At 41.6% G+C, this 25,848-nt stretch overlaps 1 protein-coding gene across 2 annotated transcripts in view; it reads right to left on the bottom strand.

Annotated features, from left to right (window-relative positions):
* Nucleotides 1–6,662: 6,662 nt before the first annotated feature.
* Nucleotides 6,663–25,848, bottom strand: part of LOC138732446 (3'-5' RNA helicase YTHDC2-like) — a 34,601-nt gene continuing 15,415 nt past the window's right edge. The window contains exons 12-30 of one of the 2 annotated variants that reach the window (XM_069879058.1): nt 23,894–23,959; nt 22,121–22,299; nt 21,850–21,946; nt 21,678–21,765; nt 21,501–21,581; nt 20,496–20,578; nt 19,371–19,476; nt 19,131–19,250; nt 18,504–18,776; nt 17,881–18,007; nt 17,233–17,438; nt 15,848–16,043; nt 15,319–15,428; nt 12,269–12,555; nt 11,678–11,849; nt 10,569–10,772; nt 8,428–8,610; nt 7,048–7,151; nt 6,663–6,893 (exon numbers count right to left, since the gene is read on the bottom strand). In XM_069879058.1, the coding sequence (XP_069735159.1) occupies nt 7,080–7,151; nt 8,428–8,610; nt 10,569–10,772; nt 11,678–11,849; nt 12,269–12,555; nt 15,319–15,428; nt 15,848–16,043; nt 17,233–17,438; nt 17,881–18,007; nt 18,504–18,776; nt 19,131–19,250; nt 19,371–19,476; nt 20,496–20,578; nt 21,501–21,581; nt 21,678–21,765; nt 21,850–21,946; nt 22,121–22,299; nt 23,894–23,959 (2,650 nt within the window). In that variant the 3' untranslated portion in view covers nt 6,663–6,893; nt 7,048–7,079. Of the gene's footprint in view, nt 6,894–7,047; nt 7,152–8,427; nt 8,611–10,568; nt 10,773–11,677; nt 11,850–12,268; nt 12,556–15,318; nt 15,429–15,847; nt 16,044–17,232; nt 17,439–17,880; nt 18,008–18,503; nt 18,777–19,130; nt 19,251–19,370; nt 19,477–20,495; nt 20,579–21,500; nt 21,582–21,677; nt 21,766–21,849; nt 21,947–22,120; nt 22,300–23,893; nt 23,960–25,848 lie in introns of those variants that run through there. The other variant, XM_069879059.1, reaches the window with a different exon arrangement.

Raw genomic sequence — 25,848 nt, 5'->3', positions numbered from 1 at the left:
GGTCACAAATCAGTTTTCAGAAGCTGGGCTTCTCAGTTTTTTTCATCGTGCCTTCACCCAAAAGAGAGCTTACTTAATTTACCTTGCACATCATTCATTTGACCTCCTCCACTTTTACAATACCCCAAAAATCTGTTGCAGTGGGAGTGAGGAGAACTATTAGACATTCTGGGGGCCTGAAAGGGTCAAAGACAGAATAATGAAAGCCAAGAGCCTGGAGAGCAATATTCTGTCTGGCCTGAAAGGGTCAGGAACAGAATATCATGCCAACAACAAAGCTGCTCCTCCTGAAAGGGAGGATGTGGACTATCAGGGCTCTTGGCAACATGCTTAGTTTCTCATCATTCCAGGGCCCGAGTTAAATATATTTCAAGAACACCTGCAGGTCTAAGATAAGACCACCACAAACAGAAGAATGTGTGAATCCTCAAACAGACACGTAGTCCCTCACTTGTAGAACTTGCAGAACTTGTATTCTCACGGTAAGAACAGCCGTAATGTAAACAGTGCACTCAAGCTTGGTAGGAACTGACAAGCTCTCCCAGGAGAGTATAAAAACTCTGGTTGAGGAATAAAGAATTGCTACTTGCCACCAGAGCAGTAGTCCGTCTAGTCTCTCTAAGACGTCCCTGTGAGCTGGTCTCCGTCAATCAGGCTCTGTGCCATCTAAAAACATCCAAGCATTTCCTCCCCTTTTGAATGACCACTGGAATTGTATCAATAGCAGTGGTGACAGTTTTTCCAAAGTTATAGGATAAAAATATCCATTCTAAAATTACTAATGGATCTGCATCCTGTGGTATCCATTGTGCTAACAGGCAATAAAGTTGAAAGCTTGAATAAAAACCAAAAAGATTAATAGGATGATTCAATTTTCATCTTTGAACAGCCTGAGTGGTTAATTTTTCAACAACTGTTTAAGGGCAGCTTGTGTGGGAAGAGTAAGTGTCCTTGGGGATGTTAAGCCTGTAATCCCCCTCTAAAAGTTTAAAAAGGGGATGTAAATCTTCTGTAGATATCCCTGAGAAAAGGTGAACCTAGTTGATGATCCCTACAAGTTTTTGAAGATGAAAGTTTTTATGTCCATTCGCAGAGTCAGTGGTGGTCATTGATTCAGGTGGTCAGAGATTTTCCATCCTAAATATCTCCAAGGTGAAGTTTCTTGTATTTTGTCTTCTGCAATTTTTAATCCTGCAGCTGATGCTGCTTGCACAATTTGATGTTTGGCTTCTTGTGCCGTTTCCCTTTGTTCTGCAGCAGTCAATCCTGGTAAAACAAACAACCCTTGCTTTGTGTCTGATGATCATCCAATTAACTGTGCACTGAGTCTCAGTTACTAAGGCGCCCTCAGCTGCCCTAGGGATGAGCTGAATTGCAGTGTGATGGGTTTCTATTCTTTAAAGACAGTCAAACTTCCTGACGGTCTGCGTTTGCATTCTGTATGGCTAATTGTTTAAGCAAAATTTCTCTAGCGGTGGTATCGTCTGCCTGCTTAATGTTTGTGTAAATATAAATATTGTGTAAATAAATCACAGGAAAAACTTTTAGTATTCCTATGTCTCCTGCTTGTCTAGCACCTTTCTTCATGAATGCCAGTTTATCATGCAGGTCTGGGAGATATAAATCAGGTTCTTTTCCTGGATCAATAGGACCTGGATCGAAAGGATCATCCAGATCCTCATCGAAATTATTGGGCTGTAATACTGCAGAGGTATTAGGAGCAAGATGTGCTTTTGGCTTCACTACAGAGTTCAGTAAGGGCAACTGAGTCAATAGAGGAGCTGACGGGACTGTAGGAGCCATTGCCCCATCCTCTGTATTTTCCTGCAGTCCCTTGTGCTATTTTAAAGTCTCAAATACGACTTGCCAACATGGCAATAAATTGGCAGCTGCATTGTCACTGCAAGTAGCACTTCCCCATAGTCAGACCCTTATTTGATCTCACTTCTCTGGGTCATAAGCATTTTTAATATTTATAGACAGATCATTCCTAGGTGCCCAGGCAAGAGTTTTTTGTAAGTCTTCCTGACCTACTTTCTTCCTATGTTGTTTCAGGATTTTATAAAAAAACTACTAAGGCACCTTTTTGTTCCTTTGTCAGATGTGACCCCATAGTTCCCAGCTGCTTATCTCTCTACTTTCAAAAGGTATTGATGTTCGTGCACAAAATCCGCTTCCTCTGAGCAGTGAATCCCTAGAGTTCAACTGGACAATGCAACCGGATCAGCAGCCAGCCTACGGGCCTCACATAGAGGGCACCATTTGTTGCATATTGCAATTGCATGGACTAATTCTGGGCAGCAAGACTTTATTCTCAACTCGACTCCTTTTATATTTTTCTCAATACAAATCATATAGTAACTCTAAAACTTATGTCCAATCGCAATTGTTAGCGTATACCTATAAACCAATCAACAGATCATGCACCTATTTACTGCTAACATAGTGTTTCGGTACTTTCCCGCTGCTATCAACAGGCAAGGCAAAAGGTAGTGGTTAAATATTTTGAAACACTTATTGAAACAATGTCACAATTCTCTATGCACTTGGTTGTGTGTACGGAATTCTTGCCTCCTCATCCCACAGTTTTGTTCCATCAAGCTTAACAAGGGCCTTCTTCCAAAGACACTCTTGCTCCATCAACATGTTTGAGCTTGCTCTGGAAATCCCTGCAGGTACCCTATGCCTTTTGCATCATGCAGCATCTGGCATTCTAAAATTAACAGACGGAAAAGCAGGGCTGAAATGCCAGCAATGGGGCGAAAACCCAATACTTAACCCAAGCTGCTCTCTTTGCGTTCCTTGGGTGCAAGATCATTTTTAGAACATTTTATTTCAATAAGCTCTGCACTAAACTTAAAATTACATTGTAAATCTACAGGAATTCTCATTTTTCACATTACATTTCTATTTAAAAGAAACCAAACAACTGTTAATGCCTTATGCCCTTCCTCTCAATTCACTCTGTGTTCACGCACTCTTTCTTCACACCTGAGGGAAAAGAAATAAGTGACATTTTTCTGAGGCATATTTCTGCTCAAACACAATGACTGAACTTAGACTACTAGAGTTGAATTCTCATGTTATCAGTAATGCGTCCCTTTTTAAAAAAACCTCACTTTTCAACACCTCTACAAGATGTTACTAGAGCAAATAAATCTGTTTCATAACCCAGAACCTACCCTACCTGCTACCACAGCCAGAGCTTCTCAATGACCTCAAGACTATCTTCAACACGAGTTGTTTTTTTTTCTTTTTTTCTAAAACTTGGCAGTAACTTCCTTTCAGCAATTCCAAGTTAAAGCACTTCATTTCAATCCAACTTTTGTCATCCTCTCAGAGAAGCAAATACCCAGTAAGCCATCACGACTGTTCACTCGACTACCGCTCAGATTTTTGACTAACCCAGCACAAGCTACGGTCCAATATGCGCTCAGAACAGTGCTATTGGGTCAAACTGAGATGATCAGATAAGCAGGACAGATGGTTAGAAAGAGCTGAAGGTTCATCATGCAGCCAATACCACCCGCAGCTTGCTGCCTCCTGCAGCCATTACCTGCAGCTTACCCAAAAAGCTTTTGAAGCAGGTCCAACAGTAGCTGGGCTGCTGAGACCTTCCTGGTGTGATAGAGGGGAAACCCACACCGTGACAAAGAAGCCGCCCTCCCCTCTCACTGCCAGCCTCTGCAGCTCCCTCTTGTTCTTGAGTTTGACCAGCAGGTCTTGACTCAGCCACGCTGCTCTCTTCCCCTTCCTGCCTCATTTCCTACATGTGGGGACTGAGTGCTCTTGTGCTTCATGGAAAGCATTCCTAAATATTTGCCAGCTCTGTTCCACTCCCTTGTCCCCGAGGATCATGTCCCAGGGGGTCCTACTGAGCAACTCTTCGAAGAGCTGGAAGTCTGCTTTCCTGAAATTTAGGGTCCTGATTGTGCTCCTCGCCTGTCCCCAGTGCTTGATCACTGCAGCCCAGGCTGCCTCCAATCCTAATGTCACTGATAAGTTCACTCATATTAGTCACCGTGAGGTCCAGCGTTGCGTCCCCTGTGGTTGGGGGTCTCTTAGCTGGATTAAGAAATTATTTTCAATGCACCCCAGGAGTCTCCTGGACTGCCTACAGCTTGCTGTGCTACTTTTCCAGCATATGTCAGGGTAGTTGAAGTCCCCAAGCAGGACTTCAACCTGCAAGTGTAAAGCCTCCTGTAGCTGGAGGAAGAAGGCTTCATGAGTTGGCTCTCTCCATCAGGTGGCCTGTAGTATACACCAACCACAAGGCTCCTGTGTAAGAAAAGGTATTCATATAAGAAAAGACTTATATGACTGTGGCTGGCAGGCAGGCAGCAGGGCACGTCCTCTTCTCCAGACAAACGAGCCCAGACCAGCCAGTGACCCTGGGGAACACAAATTCCCTGGCTGGACTGTCTTTTTTATAACTGAGCTGCAGAGGCATTATATGGGCTTGTTAACCAAACATTACACCCCACCTCTGCTCCCATTCTGTGCCAGCTCTGTCCTTGAGGTACCTGGGGCAGGCCAGGGAATCCTTGACAAGGAAACACATTCCTTTATGGGCAGGGCCCTGCATCTATCATATAAAGGCAATACAAGCCTCACAGCTCCACTGTACCCACCGTCTCCAGAAATACTCTTACAATGACCCAGTTAGTCTTCCAAAGGCAAAACCAACCATCATGGAATTATAAAATCACTAGGTTGGAAAGGACCCGCTGGATCATCGAGTCCAACCATTCCCATCAATCACTAAACCATATCCCTGAGCACCTCCCTGGGCAGCCTCTGCCAGTGCCCAATAACCGTTTCCATGAAATATTTTTTTCCTGATGTCAAGCCTGAACCTCCCCTGGTGGAGCTTGAGGCCATTCCCTCTTGTCCTGTCCCCTGTCAGCATCCTTCTCTCCACAACCTCCTTTCAGGTAGTTGTAGAGAGCAATGAGGTCTCCCCTAAGCTTCCCCTTCTCCAGGCTAAACAATCCCAGTTCTCTCAGCCACTCCTTGTAAGTCCAGTTCTCCAGGCCCTTCACCAGCTTCGTTGCTCTTCTCTGGACTCGCTCCAGAGCCTCAACATCCTTCTTGTGGCGAGGGGCCCAGAACTGAACAGAGGATTCAAGGAGCAGTCTCACCAGTGCTGAATAGAGAGGGAGAATAACCTTCCTGGACCAGGTGGCCACGCCATTTCTGATCCAAGCCAAGATGCCAGTGGCCTTCTTGGCCACCTGGGCACACTGCTGGCTCATGTTCCGTCGCTGTCAACCAACACCCCCAGGTCCCTCTCCTCCAGGCAGCTTTCTAGACAGACATCTCCTAGTCTGTAGCTGCACAGGGTTGTTGGTCCCCAAGTGTAGGACCCAGCATTTGGCCTTGTTAAACCTCATCCCATTGGTCTCAGCCCAGCGGTCCAGCCCGTTCAGATCCCTTTGGAGCCTCCCGACCCTCCAGCAGATCAACACTTCCACCCAGCTTGGTGCCGTCTGCAAACTTGCTAAGGGTGCACTCGATGCCTTCATCCAGGTCACTGATAAAGACATTGAACAAGGCTGGACCCAGCACTGAGCCCTGGGGACACCACTTGTCACTGGCCTCCAGCTGGAGTTAACTCCATTTCCCACCACTCTCTGGGCCCTCCAGCCAACCAGTTTTCCACCCAGGAGAGTGTGCACCTGTCCAGGCCAGAGGTGACAGTTTCCGAAGCAGAATGCTGTGAGAAACTGTGTCAAAGGCTTTCCTGAAGTCCAGGAAGATACATCCACAGCCTCATCCAGCAGCCGAGTCACTTTGTCATAGAAGGCGATCAGGTTAGTTTGGCAAGACCTGCCTTTCGTGTACTCGTGTTGACTGGGCTTGATCACCCAGTTCTCTTGCATGTGCTTCATGATAGCAGTCAAGATCACCTGTTCCATGACCTTCCCTGGCACTGAGTTGTGGAAGCCTCTACACAGAATGCCATAATGAACACAGAGGGTACTGTGAACTGTGCCACTATTTTTAGCAGACATGAAAGCCATTAAGTACAGGCTCAAAAGCAGAGAAAGCTCTCGTTTTAATCTAAGAATCACAGAATAGTTTGGTTTGGAAAGGACCTTAAAGATCATCTAGTTTCAACCCTACCTGCCATGGGCAAGGACGTGTCCCACTGGATCAGGCTGCCCAAGGCCCCATCCAACCTGGCCTTGAACATCTCCAGAATAGGGCATCCACATCCTCCCTGGGCAACCTGTGCCAGTGCCTCACCACTCTCTTTGTGAAGAAGTTCTTCCTTATGTCTAGTCTACACCTGCTCCTCTCCAGTTTATAGCCGTTGTCCCATGTTCTTTCACCACAAGCCTTTGTAAACAGTCCGTCCTCAGCTTTCTTGTAGCCCCTTCAGGTATTGGAAGGTTGCTATAAGATCTCCTTGGAGCCTTCTCTTCTCCAGGCTGAACAACTCTCTCAGCCTGTCCTCATATGGGAGTTGCTCCAGCCCTCTGATCCCCCTTGTAGCCCACACACAAAAGTAGTGCTGACAGTGAGCAGACTGAATTCAGACCAGCCTTATAGTACACTAAGTCAGTGACTAAGACGAAGCCTAATAGAACTTAACAACGGTACAGCAGAGAAAAGACAAATTGAAAGAAGAGGTAGAGAAAGAAAGCACGGAGACTACATTGAAAGATGATGGAAGTTGCACTGGCAATTTTTATTTTTCTTGAAAGAAAAAAAGAACCTGTAACAATGCTCAAGTTAACGAACCATTAGAGTACCATTTGGCAACAGGCCTCTGCTGCACAGCATCACTAACATCTTCAGGAGTTTGTTGCACCACCTTCTTCTTTGTATTTATATCGTAGGCACTCTGCTGGTTGAAGTGGTTATAGCTGATGTTTCAATGACCACAGCTAAAAAAAAATAACCAAAGGAAGAGAATATTTATTACTAAGCATACCTATTCTTACACAAATTACAAAGGAAAGCCAGTACTGTAATGATACGACATATATAGGTAGCTTTTCCTCCATCATAAAAAGATGAAGTAATGCATGAAATAAATACCTCTATCGCATTACTCAACATGCTCAATCAATTCATTTTTTCGCTGCCAAAGGAATACGGTCCCATAGCTGCAACAACTGCTCTCCAACTTGTGGTTCCAGCTCCTAGAAATGAGCAGGAAAAAATATTTACACGGCTACTACTAATCATATAGAACCATTTATAACAAAATTGTGAGAGCAAGTTCCTGGTGATTGCCTTCAGTCTTTCTGAAAGAGTTCATTTCTCTTGCTATCAGGTATACCAAAATAACTTCACATACTGGAAGTTTGTTTACTGGGGCTTGGAAGGAGACAAGAACTTTCATAAGCAACACTGGCCTACAGGTTGTTTTGGGCTTTTTTCATTCATGGTAAGATGTCCGTCTGCCCAGGGAGGTGGTTAACTCGCCTTCCCTGGAGGTGTTTAAGGTGCGGGTGGATGAGGTACTGATGGACATGGTTTAGAGATTGGTGGGAATGGTTGGACTCGATGATCCGGTGGGTCTCTTCCAACCTGGTGATTCTATGATAAGAAAAGAATTCTGAGCAGACACGCTGCCACCATATACAAGAACATAGGCATCGTATACTTTGTACCTTCCACAGGTCATACCACTTATTAACTAAAGATTGTTCTCCACATCCTTTTAAGTTTAATTCAGTCAAGCATAGTGGTGAATGTTGAAATGCAAGTCACAGTAATACAGTGTCTCTTGGTAGAATCATGGACATTAATAGAAAAGAGTCATTTGTAAGATTGCCAAGACTGTTTGGGTATTACTAGCCTCTTACAAGAGAAGCACTGTTAAGTCCATTATGTGCTATGTTCCTTTCCTCATTCTTACAAGTGGAGACATTTTAGTGAAGTAGTGAAAAAGATGACATAAAAATTTTAGCTCTAGACTCTTTTATTGGGAAGATACTTGGGGAGCAGACTGGGGAAAACAGAAACTGCCACAGAGAACTCTTGTATCAATTCTCTTCCAGCTTTTTTGAAGTTGCATTTGGTTTTAAAAGACTGGAGCTTTATTCTACCCCAAATCTCAAGATTCTCTTCAGACTTTACAGGAAACTCAAAGCTATAATTATGAATAGTTATTTGGGTCTGACAGACTACTTCAGGGAACAAATCTGAACAGAGATAAATCTTCAGAATCAAAATTACAAACTCCAAAACCATTTATTTTTGGAAGCATCCAGCTTTAAATAATTTTAAAACACATATTAAGCAAGAAATCACTTTTATCAAAAAGCCTCCATTACTTCACAGTAATGCATTAGCAGAACGTACACCAATGAATCAAGATTCAGATTAACAGATACATGAGGACAGCTGAGATAAACATCAAGGCCAAACAAGGTATCGCATAACAAGGACTTTAGAAAAGAAAAACTTTACCTGGCCATCTCTGCTCATCTGTACTTTCTTATTGTCATTCCAAGGGTTGAGCAAATGGTGTGCAAACTGAAAAGGAATGCTCTCTTTTCGGATCCATTCCACCTTAAATACACCTCCAAAACCAGCAGAACCCCAGTCTTGACTTTTCTCACACCCTATCTCTGAAGCCATTCTAGCAAATCCCTGGAGCAAAAAATTGAAATAGGAAAGGGAATTACAGCACATCTGCTTACATTGGAAATAAGCGACTGGACTTCATACAGTACTTTCAAATTAGTTTCAAAGCAATGCACAGGCTCTCTTCCATGAAGTTGGATCTTTTATAACTTACATCTAGATAGTTCAAAGAAGCATCATTTTTTTTCCACTTCAAACACACCTTCTAGAGTTTGACCACAGAGAATGTTTCTCAATTTATCTCTCAAAATTACCATCCAAAACACTTTTAAACTGTGTAACAGAGGTTGAAAAGGTGTTGTAAAAACATCTGGAGTATAAAGAATCAACGTTCTACTACATAACAGTCCATTAGCTATTCCTTGCTAGGTGTAGTTATCTGCAGAAATCAATCCATCCTTCCCATGTTCCCTCCATGTTAACAAACTTTCACACAGAATTAAGAGTATAGCTGTTCTTCAAAGAAAGAAGTCGCTTCTGTTTCCTTTTTCAGCAGAGTGGGAAGAAATTCCAAGCAGGCACGTATTCAGAAAGAAAATGAAAGAAGCTCCAAATCTGAGATCGCTTCTAAGTTTTTTTACAGATGCTCCAACTCACACACAGGACAAACAAAACAAAGCAGAAAAAGACCCCCACTTATCACCACACCCCCAACTTACCAACTATTCAGGCAAGCTTAAGCCAGCTAAGACTTCAGGAGCCCAAGAGATGCAGTGCACTACGTAAGTCAGCAGCACACACTACTGTTGTAAGATGTGAGGCCCTAGACAGCTCAAGCCAGACTTAAATGGAAATTAATAAAAGGAACAGAGGAAAAATAAAGGTGGAAAGTAAAGAGGCACTTGGTAGAAGAGAATATTAACATGAACATAATGCTCACATTCCCATGAATGTCCAGTGCACTATCAAAACTAGAAGGGCAAGGCAACATCTATCACCTACACTCCTGACTTCAGCACATCTTTCCCTCATAGTTTCCTTGTGTAAGAGCCTCAATACAACAGCCTATTCTCAGTAACAAACAGCATGCTAAAAATTACTTTCCGATATTATATCTGCATTTGCCAACTCATCATACGTATATCTCGCTGTAAACCCTCAGTGGTACCAGCAAGACAGCAGTACTTCATCTAGCTCATCACATTTTGAGTTCAGCTGACTTCCACGAATAGCTTATATATACAGAGATACACTGTACTTTGTTTACCTGGAACAACTGAGTTTAGCCCTCTCCATAACACACCTAACCTGCAACTGAGCACTGCCAGGTCAAGTCAGTGATTGGCTATAAACTTGTCAACAAATATTGACAAATACCTTGCTAAACTTAAAGTCAAGACATAGCTATGGAAGAAACGTGGTCATGACTTTCCAGCTTCCTAACTTTCAGAAAATAGATTTCAGGCAGAACAGATTTTATTAAAATTTCTAAGAAAGACATTTCTGAGTTCCCTCTCTTTAGAGAGCTGTGACTTGATTATAACTGCTTGTTCACTTACAATATTTATTTTGCCATGCCAAGAATAGTCCAAATCCTCCATTTTGTTTGGGAGCTTTGTTTTTTTATTGTTGTTTTAAAAGGATGAAGGTGGGCATACAGAAGAGATGGGGCCTTAGGTAACCTCTTCTAGTGGGATATCCCTGCCCACAGCAGGGAGGGTTGGAACTAATGATCTTTAAGGTCCCTTCCAACCAAACTATACTACGATTCTATGATTACTCTGACTAAAGATGTTTAAAGGCAATTCAGTCTTAGCCTCTGAGTGACAAACTGAGTTAGCTAAAAGGGCACATTTCAGAGAACAATGTATTCTTTCATCAGCAACTGGATACATAGGCTTGCTACTCTACTTATTAGAAGGTTAGAAGTCACAAGCAGGAACATCCATGCTACATGTGGTCATTTGCTATGGTGACCTAAACCATCAACCAAAACTACTATTAAGTATTAACTAAAGACTCACCTGGAAGTGTCCAGACCCTTGAGCAGAAAATATTAAATAAATCATACTGCTCTCCCAAAAGGCTCTGTTTAGTTTTTGTTCACTACTTGAAGTAGCAGACCATATACCTTTCTGTTGAGAAATATCAATGTTTTGCAAGTTGCTACTTTTCATTATAAAGTACCGAACTGGCAGGTTTGATCTTGGTGAAGAAGGTTTGGAACCCTGGAAAAATTAAATTAAATTAAGCTACAATAAAATATGCCAGGCTTTAGTTCTAAACTTTTACATACAAGGAAACAGAAATCTTTTGACTGCACTCCTACCCTCCTCTAAATCCTACATGGAACACAGAACCTATCAGCTGGTACCATCAGAGTTGGTTTTGAAATGTATTTCACATCTATTTTACAGTTTGTAAGCACTTTCCAAAAAAATTCTTCATTCATAAAGGGTAGCAAACAAGTATAGCAGAACAGGCCTAAACAGTCTAGTGATTAACAATTTGAAGTCTGACACACCTTCAGATGACAAAAAATTAATATCTCTAGACTGTAGCCTGAAGCACACTACTCACATTTCCACCTCCAGGAAAAGTAAGTTTTTTCCCTTTTACATTAGCTGAATGTAAAAACGGAAATACTTAGGAGGAATTATTAAATCCCTCAATGAGTCTGCCTAGAGGAACAATGGGTTTTCCTCTCAGTGATCTGCTTAATATTACTGCAGTTTTCTATTCAAGTACGTAGGGACAATTATGCCAACAGCTGCATTAAAATATGTGCTTTGTTAAAATAACTAACATAAAAAAGCAAGCAGTCACAATTTGGCAGACAACACAAAACTTAGAGAATCGCTATCAATTAATGCTGTTACAGAAACAGAGGAGGGCAGAATCCAAAGGACTCAGAAGTGCATGTACTAATTTAGAAAAAAAAAGGACTATCATAACAAGGACTCCCAGCCTAGATTTTAAGTTCAAGAAAGAAATAACAGCTGTTAAAAATTAAAACCTAAATTAAATTATTAATCGATCAATACAATAGCTGATAGTTGCTGAAAGAGATCAGCAAATTTATTTCTGAAATTCTATTAATTTTGAAGAGTGGGGTGATTTACAAGAACTCTACCTTTCCAGATACTGGAGAACAAGGACTGGCACAGGGGCTAGGATAGCTACTGCTGTCTGTAGACTTCACTGATGACTGATCTGATCTGTCAATTGAAGTTCGTTTGGAGAGGTTTTTTTCTTCATACTTCTTTGGCTGGTGAAGTGCAGGAGGCGCAGATTTCATGAAAACTCTAAAAAGTAAGGGAGATACACGACATACCAGGATTCTCCTAAGTGGTCACAGAACAATTTATATCTATGTATCAGCCTACTACAAGACTAAATATATTACAGTAATTCCAAAACCAGACTAAACACTAACTCAGAACGTACTGACCATCTGCTGGTTTTGAATGGTAAAGTTGAACTTCTACTGCTACTTCTTCCCAGCTATCACCATTCACATACAATATTTCCGTCTCCAACAGTAGGCAAACATATGAAATACCTCTCAAAGAAATCACAACTACAGTGCAGCATAGGGCAGTATCAATTCTTTCAACTGTATTTCTATGGTTGCTTTCTTTTTACTACTAGCAGCAATTCAAGTAATGCTTTTACAGCTTTGTAAATGACAACCTACAGTTTCTAGAAGATCTCAAAAACTTACTTTTGGGCATTAGAGGAGTCAGAGAATTCAGTATCTGTGGAGCTGTTGGCTGGCCTCCCTGGCCTCCATGTAGATGGCAGAAGTTTTTCAGGAGACGTAAGTCTTGGTCTCTGATCGATTCCTGAAGGCTGCTGCAAACCTGCAGCCTGTTCTTCCGCACTTAAAACAGCTACAATTGCTCTTATAGTTGTTTCATCAACTTGAGACCATGGTTTAGCAGGAGCTCGCAAACGACGCAGAAATAAGCTATGCCACTTCTGCCTCAGTTGCAACAGTAAAGCAGAAGCCTGTAATGAATTTCAATTCTGTTAAAGGCAAGACAGGTAATATGCCTTTCCTATCAGGCAGCATCTGGCATTCTAAAATTGACAGGGTCCAGATGGAAAAGCAGGGCTGAAATGCCAGCAATGGGGCGAAAACCCAATACTTAACCCAAGCTGCTCTCTTTGCGTTCCTTGGGTGCAAGATCATTTTTAGAACATTTTATTTCAATAAGCTCTGCACTAAACTTAAAATTACATTGTAAATCTACAGGAATTCTCATTTTTCACATTACATTTCTATTTAAAAGAAACCAAACAACTGTTAATGCCTTATGCCCTTCCTCTCAATTCACTCTGTGTTCACGCACTCTTTCTTCACACCTGAGGGAAAAGAATTAAGTGACATTTTTCTGAGGCATATTTCTGCTCAAACACAATGACTGAATTTAGACTACTAGAGTTGAATTCTCATGTTATCAGTAATGCTTCCCTTTTTAAAAAAATCTCACTTTTCAACACCTCTACAAGATGTTACTAGAGCAAATAAATCTGTTTCATAACCCAGAACCTACCCTACCTGCTACCACAGCCAGAGCTTCTCAATGACCTCAAGACTATCTTCAACACGGGTTGTTTTTTTTTCTTTTTTCTAAAACTTGGCAGTAACTTCCTTTCAGCAATTCCAAGTTAAAGCACTTCATTTCAATCCAACTTTTGTCATCCTCTCAGAGAAGCAAATACCCAGTAAGCCATCACGACTGTTCACTCGACTACCGCTCAGATTTTTGACTAACCCAGCACAAGCTACGGTCCAATATGTGCTCAGAACAGTGCTATTGGGTCAAACTGAGATGATCAGATAAGCAGGACAGATGGTTACAAAGAGCTGAAGGTTCATCATGCAGCCAATACCACCCGCAGCTTGCTGCCTCCTGCAGCCATTACCTGCAGCTTACCCAAAAAGCTTTTGAAGCAGGTCCAACAGTAGCTGGGCTGCTGAGACCTTCCTGGTGTGATAGAGGGGAAACCCACACCGTGACAAAGAAGCCGCCCTCCCCTCTCACTGCCAGCCTCTGCAGCTCCCTCTTGTTCTTGAGTTTGACCAGCAGGTCTTGACTCAGCCACGCTGCTCTCTTCCCCTTCCTGCCTCATTTCCTACATGTGGGGACTGAGTGCTCTTGTGCTTCATGGAAAGCATTCCTAAATATTTGCCAGCTCTGTTCCACTCCCTTGTCCCCGAGGATCACGTCCCAGGGGGTCCTACTGAGCAACTCTTCGAAGAGCTGGAAGTCTGCTTTCCTGAAATTTAGGGTCCTGATTGTGCTCCTCGCCTGTCCCCAGTGCTTGATCACTGCAGCCCAGGCTGCCTCCAATCCTAATGTCACTGATAAGTTCACTCGTATTAGTCACCATGAGGTCCAGCATTGTGTCCCCTCTGGTTGGGGGTCTCTTAGCTGGATTAAGAAATTATTTTCAATGCACCCCAGGAGTCTCCTGGACTGCCTACAGCTTGCTGTGCTACTTTTCCAGCATATGTCAGGGTAGTTGAAGTCCCCAAGCAGGACTTCAACCTGCAAGTGTAAAGCCTCCTGTAGCTGGAGGAAGAAGGCTTCATGAGTTGGCTCTCTCCATCAGGTGGCCTGTAGTATACACCAACCACAAGGCTCCTATGTAAGAAAAGGTATTCATATAAGAAAAGACTTATATGACTGTGGCTGGCAGGCAGGCAGCAGGGCACGTCCTCTTCTCCAGACAAACGAGCCCAGACCAGCCAGTGACCCTGGGGAACACAAATTCCCTGGCTGGACTGTCTTTTTTATAACTGAGCTGCAGAGGCATTATATGGGCTTGTTAACCAAACATTACACCCCACCTCTGCTCCCATTCTGTGCCAGCTCTGTCCTTGAGGTACCTGGGGCAGGCCAGGGAATCCTTGACAAGGAAACACATTCCTTTATGGGCAGGGCTCTGCATCTATCATATAAAGGCAATACAAGCCTCACAGCTCCACTGTACCCACCATCTCCAGAAATACTCTTACAATGACCCAGTTAGTCTTCCAAAGGCAAAACCAACCATCATGGAATTATAAAATCACTAGGTTGGAAAGGACCCGCTGGATCATCGAGTCCAACCATTTCCATCAATCACTAAACCATATCCCTGAGCACCTCCCTGGGCAGCCTCTGCCAGTGCCACTCCTTGTAAATCCAGTTCTCCAGGCCCTTCACCAGCTTCGTTACTCTTCTCTGGACTCGCTCCAGAGCCTCAACATCCTTCTTATACCCAGTAAGCCATCATGACTGTTCACTTGACTACCGCTCAGATTTTTGACTAACCCAGCACAAGCTATGGTCCAATATGTGCTCGGAACAGTGCTATTGGGTCAAACTGTGTCACTTACACAGTGACGGAGAAAGAAGAAGGAGCCCTCCCCCTCTCACTGCCGGCTAGGTAAACTGGTTCTATTTTTCTGTTGGTCATAGGTGCATGAATTGAATTATAGGTTAAAAGTTACGAAACCTTATGACCTGAACGGTGAATAAATGAAATCATGCAATAGACTAGTATGGGCAAAAGGGGATTGAGCCCCCATTTATATTTCTTAATGAGCTCAGGAAATAAAGGTTAAATGATAAGGTACATTGTCCTGTAGCTCTGAGAGACCCAAATGGACTGTGACAGCCATTCTTACAGAAAATTCTTGCTTACCCAAATGTTTCAGAAATCTTTCTAGAAGCTGCAACATAAACATCCTTCTACAAGAAACAAGCACAAGGTACTTACTTCATGGTCCAGTCTGAGATGGAGCCATTCATCTAGCTCCAGTACTGCCAATTCAGCAGTTGTTTTGTCCTCATTCTCGCTATCACTGTTATCATTACAGAACACACCCCCTGAATAAAATATAAAAGGTACACAAATATTTCTATATTATTTCCACTTATATATAAAAACCTGAATACTACTGTACTACCAGCGATAAAAGCCATTTTCCTTCTACATTTGATTTTACAAGGTGAACGCTTGTAAAAACCACTTTAATTTTCTGCAAGCATACCTCAGTGCAAATTCTTCGCTTCAGTTAGCGGAACTCAAGTATTCAAACCTTTGAGGGTCTTGCTATATAAGCACCTGTATTGATGTGATCCAACTCACTCATGTACCTTTATCAATATCAACAAGCCATTACCAAACTTATATCTAAAGCTGTTTGCAAAACCACACACTGCGCATATATATATGTGTGTGTGTATGTATGTATATCTATATGCATATGGCAATGGAAACATTCCAAATCCAAACCCCACTGTACCTTGAACGAATGACGGCTCCTGCAAAGCATCACTTGCTAATCTAGCTGGTCCACAGAAGAGTGCTACAGTGATAGATGTTACCACAGAACAGCATCGGATATTTGCTACCCTGTGAGCTCTCATCATTTCATCATATACAAGCCAGTCTGTAGGGAGTGCCTGAATGGCTGCAGTTTGTCCGTTTGCTGGGGGAATCTGTGCAAGAGCAAATAAGACTAGGCTATTTAACCCTCTAGTTGCAATTCAAATAAACCTTAACATATTTTATATATGTAGAGATAAATATATATTTATGTAGTCAAATTAATACACACAAATTAAAAAAGCAAGACGTATTCACCCAGACTCAAATTATCCTACTATCCTGAAGCAAAATATTCTGCTTTAAAGGAAGGATCTTAAAAAAAAAAAAAAAGAAAAGAGTAGTTTTAGAGCAGAACTATTATGAGTAGGGATTGTTATACAGAATCATGTAATCATGGAATCATCAAGTTTGGTAAAATACCTCTAAGATCATCCAGTCCAACTGTCAGACCGACACCACCATGCCTACTAAACCATGTTACCAAGTTGCACATCTATACGTTGTCTGAACACCTCCGAGGAAGGAGACTCCACCACTGCCCTGGGTAGACTGCTCCAATGCTCCACCTTCTTCTCAGAAAAGAAGTATTTCCTAATACCTACTATAAGACTCCCCTGGCACAACATGAACACATTCCCTCTCTTCCCCTCACTTGTTACTTCACAGAAGAGACCAACACCCACCTCACAACAACCTTCTTTCAGGCAGTTGCAGAAAGCCATAAGGTCTCCCCTCAGCCTTCCCTTCTCCAGGCCAAATACATCCAGTTCCCTCAGCTTATCCTCAACACTTTCCATCAGCTCCAGTGTCCTCCTTTGGACACACTCCAGCATCTGAACGTCCTTCTTGAACTGAGGTAATGCCTCACCACTGCTGAGCACAGGGGAATGATACCTTCCCTACTCCTGCTGGCCACACTATTTCTAATACAAGCCAGGATGCTGTTGGCCTTATTGGCCACCTGGGCACATTGCTGGCTTGTGTTTGTGTCCTTCTCTGCCAGGCAGCTTTCAAGCCAAGTATCTTTAAAACAGTTTCATAACTGGGAGGAAAGGTTACCATTTTGTCTCATTCTGCCTAGAAGATGGACTAACTCAATTACCTTTTGATGAAATAATATTGGAAAAATGAACTGAATCAAATTATTTTATCAAGTGCCAGGAAAAATATTTTCTAAACACACAGTGATTAATGCAAATGCTAGTATTAAAGTACTGACAACTATGAAGACACATTTCTGTAACATTTCATAGAGCGTAATCCTCTTTTTTGTCAACTATAAATTCAAAGTGATTTTACCTTTTTATACTGAGGTTGACTAAGAACAGAGGTAGGATGGAATCGCACTTTCTTCTCCTTTGGTCCCGTTAAAATCATGCTTTCTCTGTCTACATGAACTAGATTGGGATACATCCCAGCCACTAAGGCAGCTTTAACTACAGCCCAGTTTTCAGAGTTAGTATTAACATATTTCATATCGGCTCCTCCTCTGGCTCCAACAAAACCTGATGAAAGAGGGCAAACGTGCTATATTTGCTTGTATTTAAGATCTACCTTTTTGCTTCTCAAAAGGAATTTGAAAAAAAAAAAAAAGTACATTTTTCACCACTGCCAACCATAACAGGATCAAGAAAAAATTATTATGCTTACAATCCTCCCTGATAAGGGGTTTTACACAAACATAGAACAGAATTACTTTTTAAAACACAAAGGCATTTCCTATGGAAATAATTTATTAGAACATGCTTTCAGTTATGTTAGCTGCTTCCTGGCCACACCTCACTACAATATCTGCACCATGCCCAGCATGAACATGTACCGGTCAATTGCAAATCAAAGAAGGAAAACGACATCAGTGAACACTATTGTTTTTACAGTTTGTATGCACTCATACTAGGTATACACTTGACTCCAAAACTACATTAATTTTTTTTCAAAGCTATTTACCTGAGGCTCTAAGCTGGCCAAACAATTGTGTTCTCATTCCTATGATGATTTCCATTGTGGCTTGACACAGGAAGTTCTTTTCACAAAAGGCTCTCTCCCAGCCATCACTGCGTGCTTTCTGCCATGCCTGGAAAGAATATTGTTTTTACATTTGCGTATTGATTTGACTAGCTAAAATTTAAAAATGCATGTTTTTTATTATATCAACAAAATGAAGGCAAAAACCATTCTGAAAGAAAGAAAATGTCCCAAACGAGACTTGTTTTTTTTTTTTGTTAAATACTAGATTCTCATTACCTATTCCCTAAGTTAATACAATGATTGGTATGTTAAGTTATTTTAAGATCATCATATTCAGTTATCAGTGTAACAGGATACGAAGTGGCATCTTGTTGCAACATTCAGAATTCAACCAGGTTTGAAAAAAACGAAGTATCTGACAAAAAGTGTTCACTCACAAATTTACAAGTCCAACATACAGGAAAGCCACTAGGTAAAAACAGTTTCTTATCCAGGGACAGAATTAGTCCAACTTGACTGGCACACCCAACTTGACTGGTACATCATTCACTTTGATAGGTGATCTATTGTGATTACTACTCTTTTCAAAGATGAAACAATACCTGGAAAGCCCTGAGAAGTGCCATATGGTCACTAAATGTTCCAGCAGCAAAACGTTTCCTACACAGCATGGATGCACGCTTTTGAGAGGCCAGCGTAGGTAGGATAAAAGGATCTCGATATGCAAGAGTGCAAGCAATGGTAAGAATGGGATCCAGGCACTTCAAAACAACGGCGCACAACACCATTTTACCAAGGTGTGGCTCTACTGGTAATTCTGTGAGATGATAACCAAGTTCAGTGAGATCTTCCCAAGGGTCCATGGCATCTATTGTCTATATTAAAAAAAAAAATAAAATCAAAAAACAATGGGAAGGAGGAAAGGGGTGGGAAAGCTGACAAAATTCATTTACAAAAAAAACCCAGAAAGGATGTGAATACTGCGCTTGACTTGTTTCCAAACACTAAAAAAGCGAGTTACACTCTTAACAGTTTGAGATGAAACTTCTAAGCAGACTCTTCCCTTAAAAAAATACCACATTCACACACAAAATGAAAACAGACAACTCAAAGCATCCTCCAGTAACTACACAACAGTCTCAGCACAAAGAAAGCTCAGTAAGCTATGTCACTACACCACAAATACAGAATCAAATACAATTCCCATCTAAACCTGTTCCTCTGCTGACCTTAAGCATTTGCACCGCATTTCTCACAGTTAAAGCTGGTGGAGGATCAGGAGCTTTCATAAGAAAGTCAACAATTGGACAATTAATCGGAGCCAGAAGTTTTGTGTGCAAACAAAGCTCCTGCAAGTTAAAAAAAAAAAAAAAAAAGACTGTTGAGACTAGGGGGAGAAAAAAAATCAAACTAAACACTTTTTTGGTGTAAATAGTTCAGATGATATTTTTTAAAAAGTAAACGCTCACCTGCAGTGGCATTCTTAGTAGTTCTGGAGTCTGAAATTCTAACATATTCTGAAATCGGAGCCTGCTGAAGAGACGAAAACAGATTCCAGGCTGACAGCGCCCAGCCCTTGAAAATAAAATATGGAAGTTGCTTAAAATTAGAGTTTCTTCTTAAAAAAAAAAAATAACCCAACAACACATACACACAAACTTAGAAAAGAAGCACATAAGCAGGTCTAAGGAAAAGGTAATTTTGTTGTAAAGTTTAAGTCTCACAGACAATGTGAGACTTTTACAGTACATAGATTACTTTTGATAGCATGAAAATCTTATTGTCATTTTACCCCAACAGTTAAAAGGTCTGGAGAAACAAAAATAAGGCCTATCTAAAAATAAAGTGATGTGGGGTTTTCTGCTAACCTAAGACGAATCCAAACCTGAACTGTCCTTTGCTGTAAGGAATATAAGTCAAACTTCCTCGCTTCCACTTCACATCCCCCAGACACTCGGAAGTAAGAGGTAGAATGAAGACCAAACAGCTTGAGTGAGAGGACAGAGACAGCAAACGCTCACATTCACACTCAAATTCTTGCAGGTTAAGGCCAATATCATATTAGCAAACACAGACATTTGTTGCTATACATCCTCTTAGCCCTCACCCAATGTTAGGAAGAATATGATTCCTCTTATTAAGTCATGAATGGTTTGGAGAAGGTGTAAAAGGAATCACTGCTCAACGTCTCCTCTAAGATCAGGATGAAGATGAACTGATTAAAAACTAGCAATTGGCAGCCCTTTGGTCACAGAGAAGTTGTGAAATCCCTTATTGGACACTGTGGTTGCTGGTGCCCACATGGGAGAAAGAGAAGGGGAACAAATTGATGGGGGGAAAACAATCTAGACCTAAGGTAAGCTTTGAGAAATTCCCCAGTGCCACTTTTTATACAGCTTGGGAAATTTCTCCAAGAAAATACATGTTGACCCTTACTCTTCTGCAGAGAATTCGCGTTGGCCATGATCCACCATAATATTGGACTGGGCTAGTAGCATTACCCAGTACGGCTGCTACTACCCTGGTTACATTATCCTTAACATACAAGACAGCAGATATCTGCAAAATGAAATCCAGTATGAAGCGTTTCTTACCTGCCTTTCCTCTGGATAGCACTGGCTTTAGAAATCCACACCGTTTTTAGCATTGTAACACAACTCAGTGCATCAAAAGACTTCTATAAAAGCAAAGCAAGGAACATAAAAACATCTCTGAATAGTGTACAGGAAATAGGAGCTACTAGTGTTTTAGACAATCAACAGAATGTCTCTAAAAAAAATAAGCATGAGCCGCTTCTGGCACAAAGGTGTGTTGTAAGGTACTTCATTTCAAGTGAATTCATACTGCCCCCATCACAGTTTACTTGTGCTACATATTTTCCTAAATTAAAAGTTTTCTAGGCAATAGGTAATTGGAAGTCAATAAAAGACATGGATTGCGTTATGTGGTATCACAAACCAAGCAAAAATACGTTATTACATTGAATAACGTTTTCCTCTTTGTCTCGCTTAGAAATTACATCCTTATTTTCCCACGTTTGATGCAAAATTACAACAAAAGCTGTATTACCATGAGAACTTCAGAAATTTGATATGCATATCTCCTGTGATCTAGTCATAGTCTAGATCTTAAACTGCCTTAAGTTATCTCACTTTACTGGAACAAGTAATTAGGGAATGGATATTCAACACATCAAAAACAACGCTTAAGCACTTAATTGATGAGGCTTCAGCTAGACACGATAGTTGGACAAAGGAAACTCCCAGTGTTCTCCAATTCTCAGGAAGATGGCAGTCTAAACTCATGGAATTGTGTCAAAAATCAAACAGAAATACTACATTAAAAGAAAAAAAAAATCACCAAAGTTGTGGATACATAACTATATCAACCTGCCATAGCTTTTACAGGGTTTTTCAACAGCTAGATATTACCACTAATTGTCATAAAACTAATGGATGTCAAACCTCTCGGTGAGCTTTGTTGCTTGACACGCACTAGCTCAGCCTACTTAAAAAACAGGTCTCCAAAATTTACGTATTATGTATTTTAAAATAACACCAAGAAGTTTACATCCCAAAGAAAGTTTAAGACAATAGTACCTCTTTCATCTTGCCCGAGTCAATAACAAATACAACATCATTGACTGTTATGCTGGTTTCTGCAATATTAGTAGAAAGAATCTGCAATTAAAGAAAAGAAACCAAACACTGTGGTAAGTATAAAAGCAAAGACAAAATAGGTCAAGACAAAATCTGATGAAGTCCCCTGGTACTTACTATTTTGCGGATGCCAGAAGGTGGACTTTGAAGGACCCTCTTCTGATCCAAGGTCTGCATATTTGAATGAAGCATGAAAACTTGGTATCTAATGCAAAACAAAGCACATTTTTAAGGATCTTTAAAAGAAACAATAGAGACTCAAGAAAACCACAGAAACTAGAGGCTTTACCTGTAAGCATCATCAGCAAATCTCTTGTCATCAAAAAGAATACGGTCTCTCAGGCTAACTATCTCATCATATCCAGGAAGAAATATTAAAATCGCTCCTAAAAGAGAAGTTAGTTTGCACAGTTAAATAGAAAATTCACTTCAAATATATTACAGTACTGCATATATTAGCACTCCAAAGGTTTAACCTAATAGGTATTACTGAAAAAAAAGCACAATTCCTCAGAAGCCAAATCCACAGTAACTTATTGGGAGTATGTGTATACACCTACCGGCACCACAACCGTGACAGATGTTATAAAGTATGTGCATAATCAGGTCCAGATCCACTTTTTCACCATCAAAACTGTGATGATAAGCTTTCAATAGTTCTCTGTCCTCTGCACTAAGGTCACTACCACTTTTTTGTACCAGGGAACTTTCATCCATATTTCCAGATTCCACTGAAGCACTAGAACACACAAATACACAAGCCAGAGTCAAGATTGTTTGCTTCAGCTTTGCATTCGGCCATCAACTCAGATTCAGATGAAGACCAGCCAGACTAGTTCTCTTGAATCTAGAAGTGCAGTGGAACAGCCTCGCCACAACAGGATTACTGTTTACCGATTTAAGTATTAACCCAGCAAAACATGTAACTTCCAATTTGCAGCATTAACTCTACTTATAACACAACCACAAGCACATGTGTCAGAACTCAAAGTATAGATACCATTTCTTTATCTGTTAAAGGAAAAATTTTAAAATAAATGTATTTTCCAAAAACTTCCATACCGCAACAGTTAAGCAGGTACTACATTAACAAAAACTACACTAAGAGGAACTATAATAATGTAGGTCTCTACAAAACTGTAAGTAAACTATGATAACCAAGTTATAAAAAATAAATTCTTGGATGACCTACTGACACGTTACTCACATAGTTTCTTTAATATGAGTATCATGTATCAACAATATACAGACAAAAACACACAGCAGACTTCCTTCCAAAATAAGTATCTGAAATTAAAATGGTACAGGGTATAGAATTTGCATATTTAAGTTACTATAATCACAAACTGCCTAGATATATAATTGTGATAGTAATGTCCATACTAAGATGATAAACGCTCAGAATATAAAAGAAATGGGGCACAACAACCCTATGCAGTGCTATAGACTAGAAAAACTGCCTGGAGAAGAACCTGAGGGTGTTGATCGACAGCCATCTTAACATGAGCCAGCAGTGGCCCAGGTGGCCAAGAAGGCCAATGGCATCTTGGCTTGCACCAGAAACGGCGTGGCCAGCAGGTCCAGGGAGGTTATTCTCCCTCTGGTCTCGGCACTGGTGAGACTGCTCCTTGAATCCTGTGTTCAGTTCTGGGCCCCTCACCACAAGGATGTTGAGGCTCTGGAGCGAGTCCAGAGAAGAGCGACGAAGCTGGTGAGGAGTCTGGAGAACAGGCCTTACAAGGAGCGTCTGAGGGAATTGGGGTTGTTTAGCCTGGAGAAGAGGCTGAGGGGAGACCTCATTGCTCTCTACAACTACCTAAAAGGAGGTTGTAGAGAGATGGGAGCTGGCCTCTTCTCCCAAATGAGAGGTGACAAGACAAGACGGAATGGCCTCAAGCTCCACCAGGGGAGGTTCAGGTAAGACATCAGAAAAATACTTTTCACGGAAAGGCTCACTGGGCACTGGAACAGGCTGCCCAGGGGGGTGTTTAAATGTGGTATGGATGAGGTGCTCAGAGGCATGGTTTAGTGGTTTATAGGAATGGTTGGACTCAATGATCCTGGAGGTCTTTTCCAACCTAGTGATTCTGTGAAACCCTACACAACTAGAACCATAATTAACCTACAAGCAAATAATTACTGTGATACTGAATACAACATTTTTTTTTATATAACTATGTTTTCAAAATATTCCTATTCTCAAATCATTCTTGCTATTTAGGCCAGATGTTAGAGTATAAAAAGCTAAAACCTGTTCTGATTAAAAGAAGACAAAACATACACTTCCCTTCACCGTGCTACACTATCGCTTCTGCAAAGTAGTTATAGCTTACCCGTAGGACTCCAACAGGTCAACAACCTCCATCTGTCCAAAGTGCTTCGCCCAGTCCAAAGCCATCCTGAAAGAGTTGCATAGAAATCTTTAATTTCTCACTTCAAAAGATAGATATGAATGGCACATTACACGAGGAGACAACTGACACCACACTTTACTATTAATTTCTGCATGATTTTTAATCAACACTGTTACTGCTGGATCAGCAGCTTCCTCCTTTGACGTGCATAAACAGGTGTGATAGCAATATAATTTTGAGATAACTGCAATTCTTTGTCAAAGAAGAATCTCAGTTTTACAAAGAAGTATATGCAAGCCTATAGAAGGAAATGAGGACAAAGAATATGCCATTCCTTCAAAACCCACACACCAACACGCAGAGATAAACAAACCATGCCTTTTTGTAGTACCCTTTACTAGCTCCTTTAAATCATCCCGAGAAGACATACACCAAACATTTTTCTCCAAACTCTGTGAAAATATTTGGCTTTTCAGTGTCTTACAGAAGTTGCCTTCCCCATAATGCAGTTCACTCTGCTCTCCTTCTTAACTGCAATCCTTCCCAAGTTTGTCAAGTGATAGTACCAAACACCAGACTCCTGGAATCATAATACTTGTCTTCCTATATTAAAATTATTTACTGTATTTCCCTGTTTATATAAAGACAAAATTCACAGCCACAGAAATCTGATGTTTACAGATTCACAAATATTTCCACGATACAGAATCATAAAATGGTTTGAGTTGGAAAGGACATTAAAGACCACCTAATTTCAGCCCCTCTGCTATGGGTAGGGACACCTCCCACTAGGCCAGGCTGCTCAAGGCTCCACCCAACCTGGCCTGGAACAGCTCCAGGGAGGGGGCACAAATTCCCTGGGCAACATGTTCCAGTGCCTCACCACCCTCACTGTGAAAAAAAATTTCCTCATTATGTCTAGTCTAAATCTGCCCCCCTCCAGTTTATACCCATTGCCCCTACTCCTATCACTACAAGCTCTCGTAAACAGACCCTCCACATCTTTCTTGTAGACTTCTTCCAGGTACTGGAAGGTCGCTGTAAGTCCTCCTCAGAGCCTTCTCTTCTCCAGGTTGAACAACCCCAACTCCCTCAGCCTGTCCTCATAGCAGAAATGCATCAGCCCTCTGGTCATCTTTGCAGCCCTCCTCTGGACCCGTTCCAACAGCTCCATATCCTTCTTATGTTGAGGATTCCAGAACTGGACACAATACTCCAGGTGAGGTCTCGCAAGAGTGAAACAGAGGGGCAAAATCACCCCCCTTGATCCACTGGCCACGATGCTTTGATGCAGCCCAGAATACGGTTGGCCTCCTGGGCTGCCAGCACACATTGCTGGCTTTTGTCGAGCTTCTCACCAATCAGCACCCCCAAGTCCTTCTCTGCAGGGCTGCTCTCACATCACATCATCTCCCGTCCCATACTAAAATCAGGGATTGCCCCGACCCTGGTGTAGGACCTTGCAATGTCCTTGTTGAATCTCATGATGTTCTCACAGCCCCACTTCTCCAGCCTGTCCAGGTCCCTCTGGATGACATCTTGTCCATCTGGTATGGCAACTGCACCACTCAGCTTGGTGTCATCTGCAAAACTGCTGAAAGTGCACTCAACCTCGCTGACAATATCATTGATGAAGATATTAAACAGCACTGGTGCCAGTATAGACCCCTAAGGGACACCACTTGTCACAGATCTCTACCTGGACTTCACACCATCAACCACTACTCTCTGAGTACGACCACGCAAACAGCTTCTTATCCACTGAACCGTCCATCTATCAAATCCATACCTCCCCAATTTAGAGTAAAGGACTTCTGGCTGCCATGACTTTTCAAGTACCATGGAGAGCAGCTTGGCAACCACATCAGCCAATTCCCTCAGGACTCTGGCATGCATCTCATCAAATCCCATAGACTTAAATATGTTTGGGTTCC

Source organism: Phaenicophaeus curvirostris, chromosome 31 (assembly GCF_032191515.1).
Source record: "Phaenicophaeus curvirostris isolate KB17595 chromosome 31, BPBGC_Pcur_1.0, whole genome shotgun sequence".
NCBI classification, from domain to species: Eukaryota; Metazoa; Chordata; class Aves; order Cuculiformes; family Cuculidae; genus Phaenicophaeus; species Phaenicophaeus curvirostris.
This window is presented reverse-complemented; position numbering and strand designations above follow the sequence as displayed.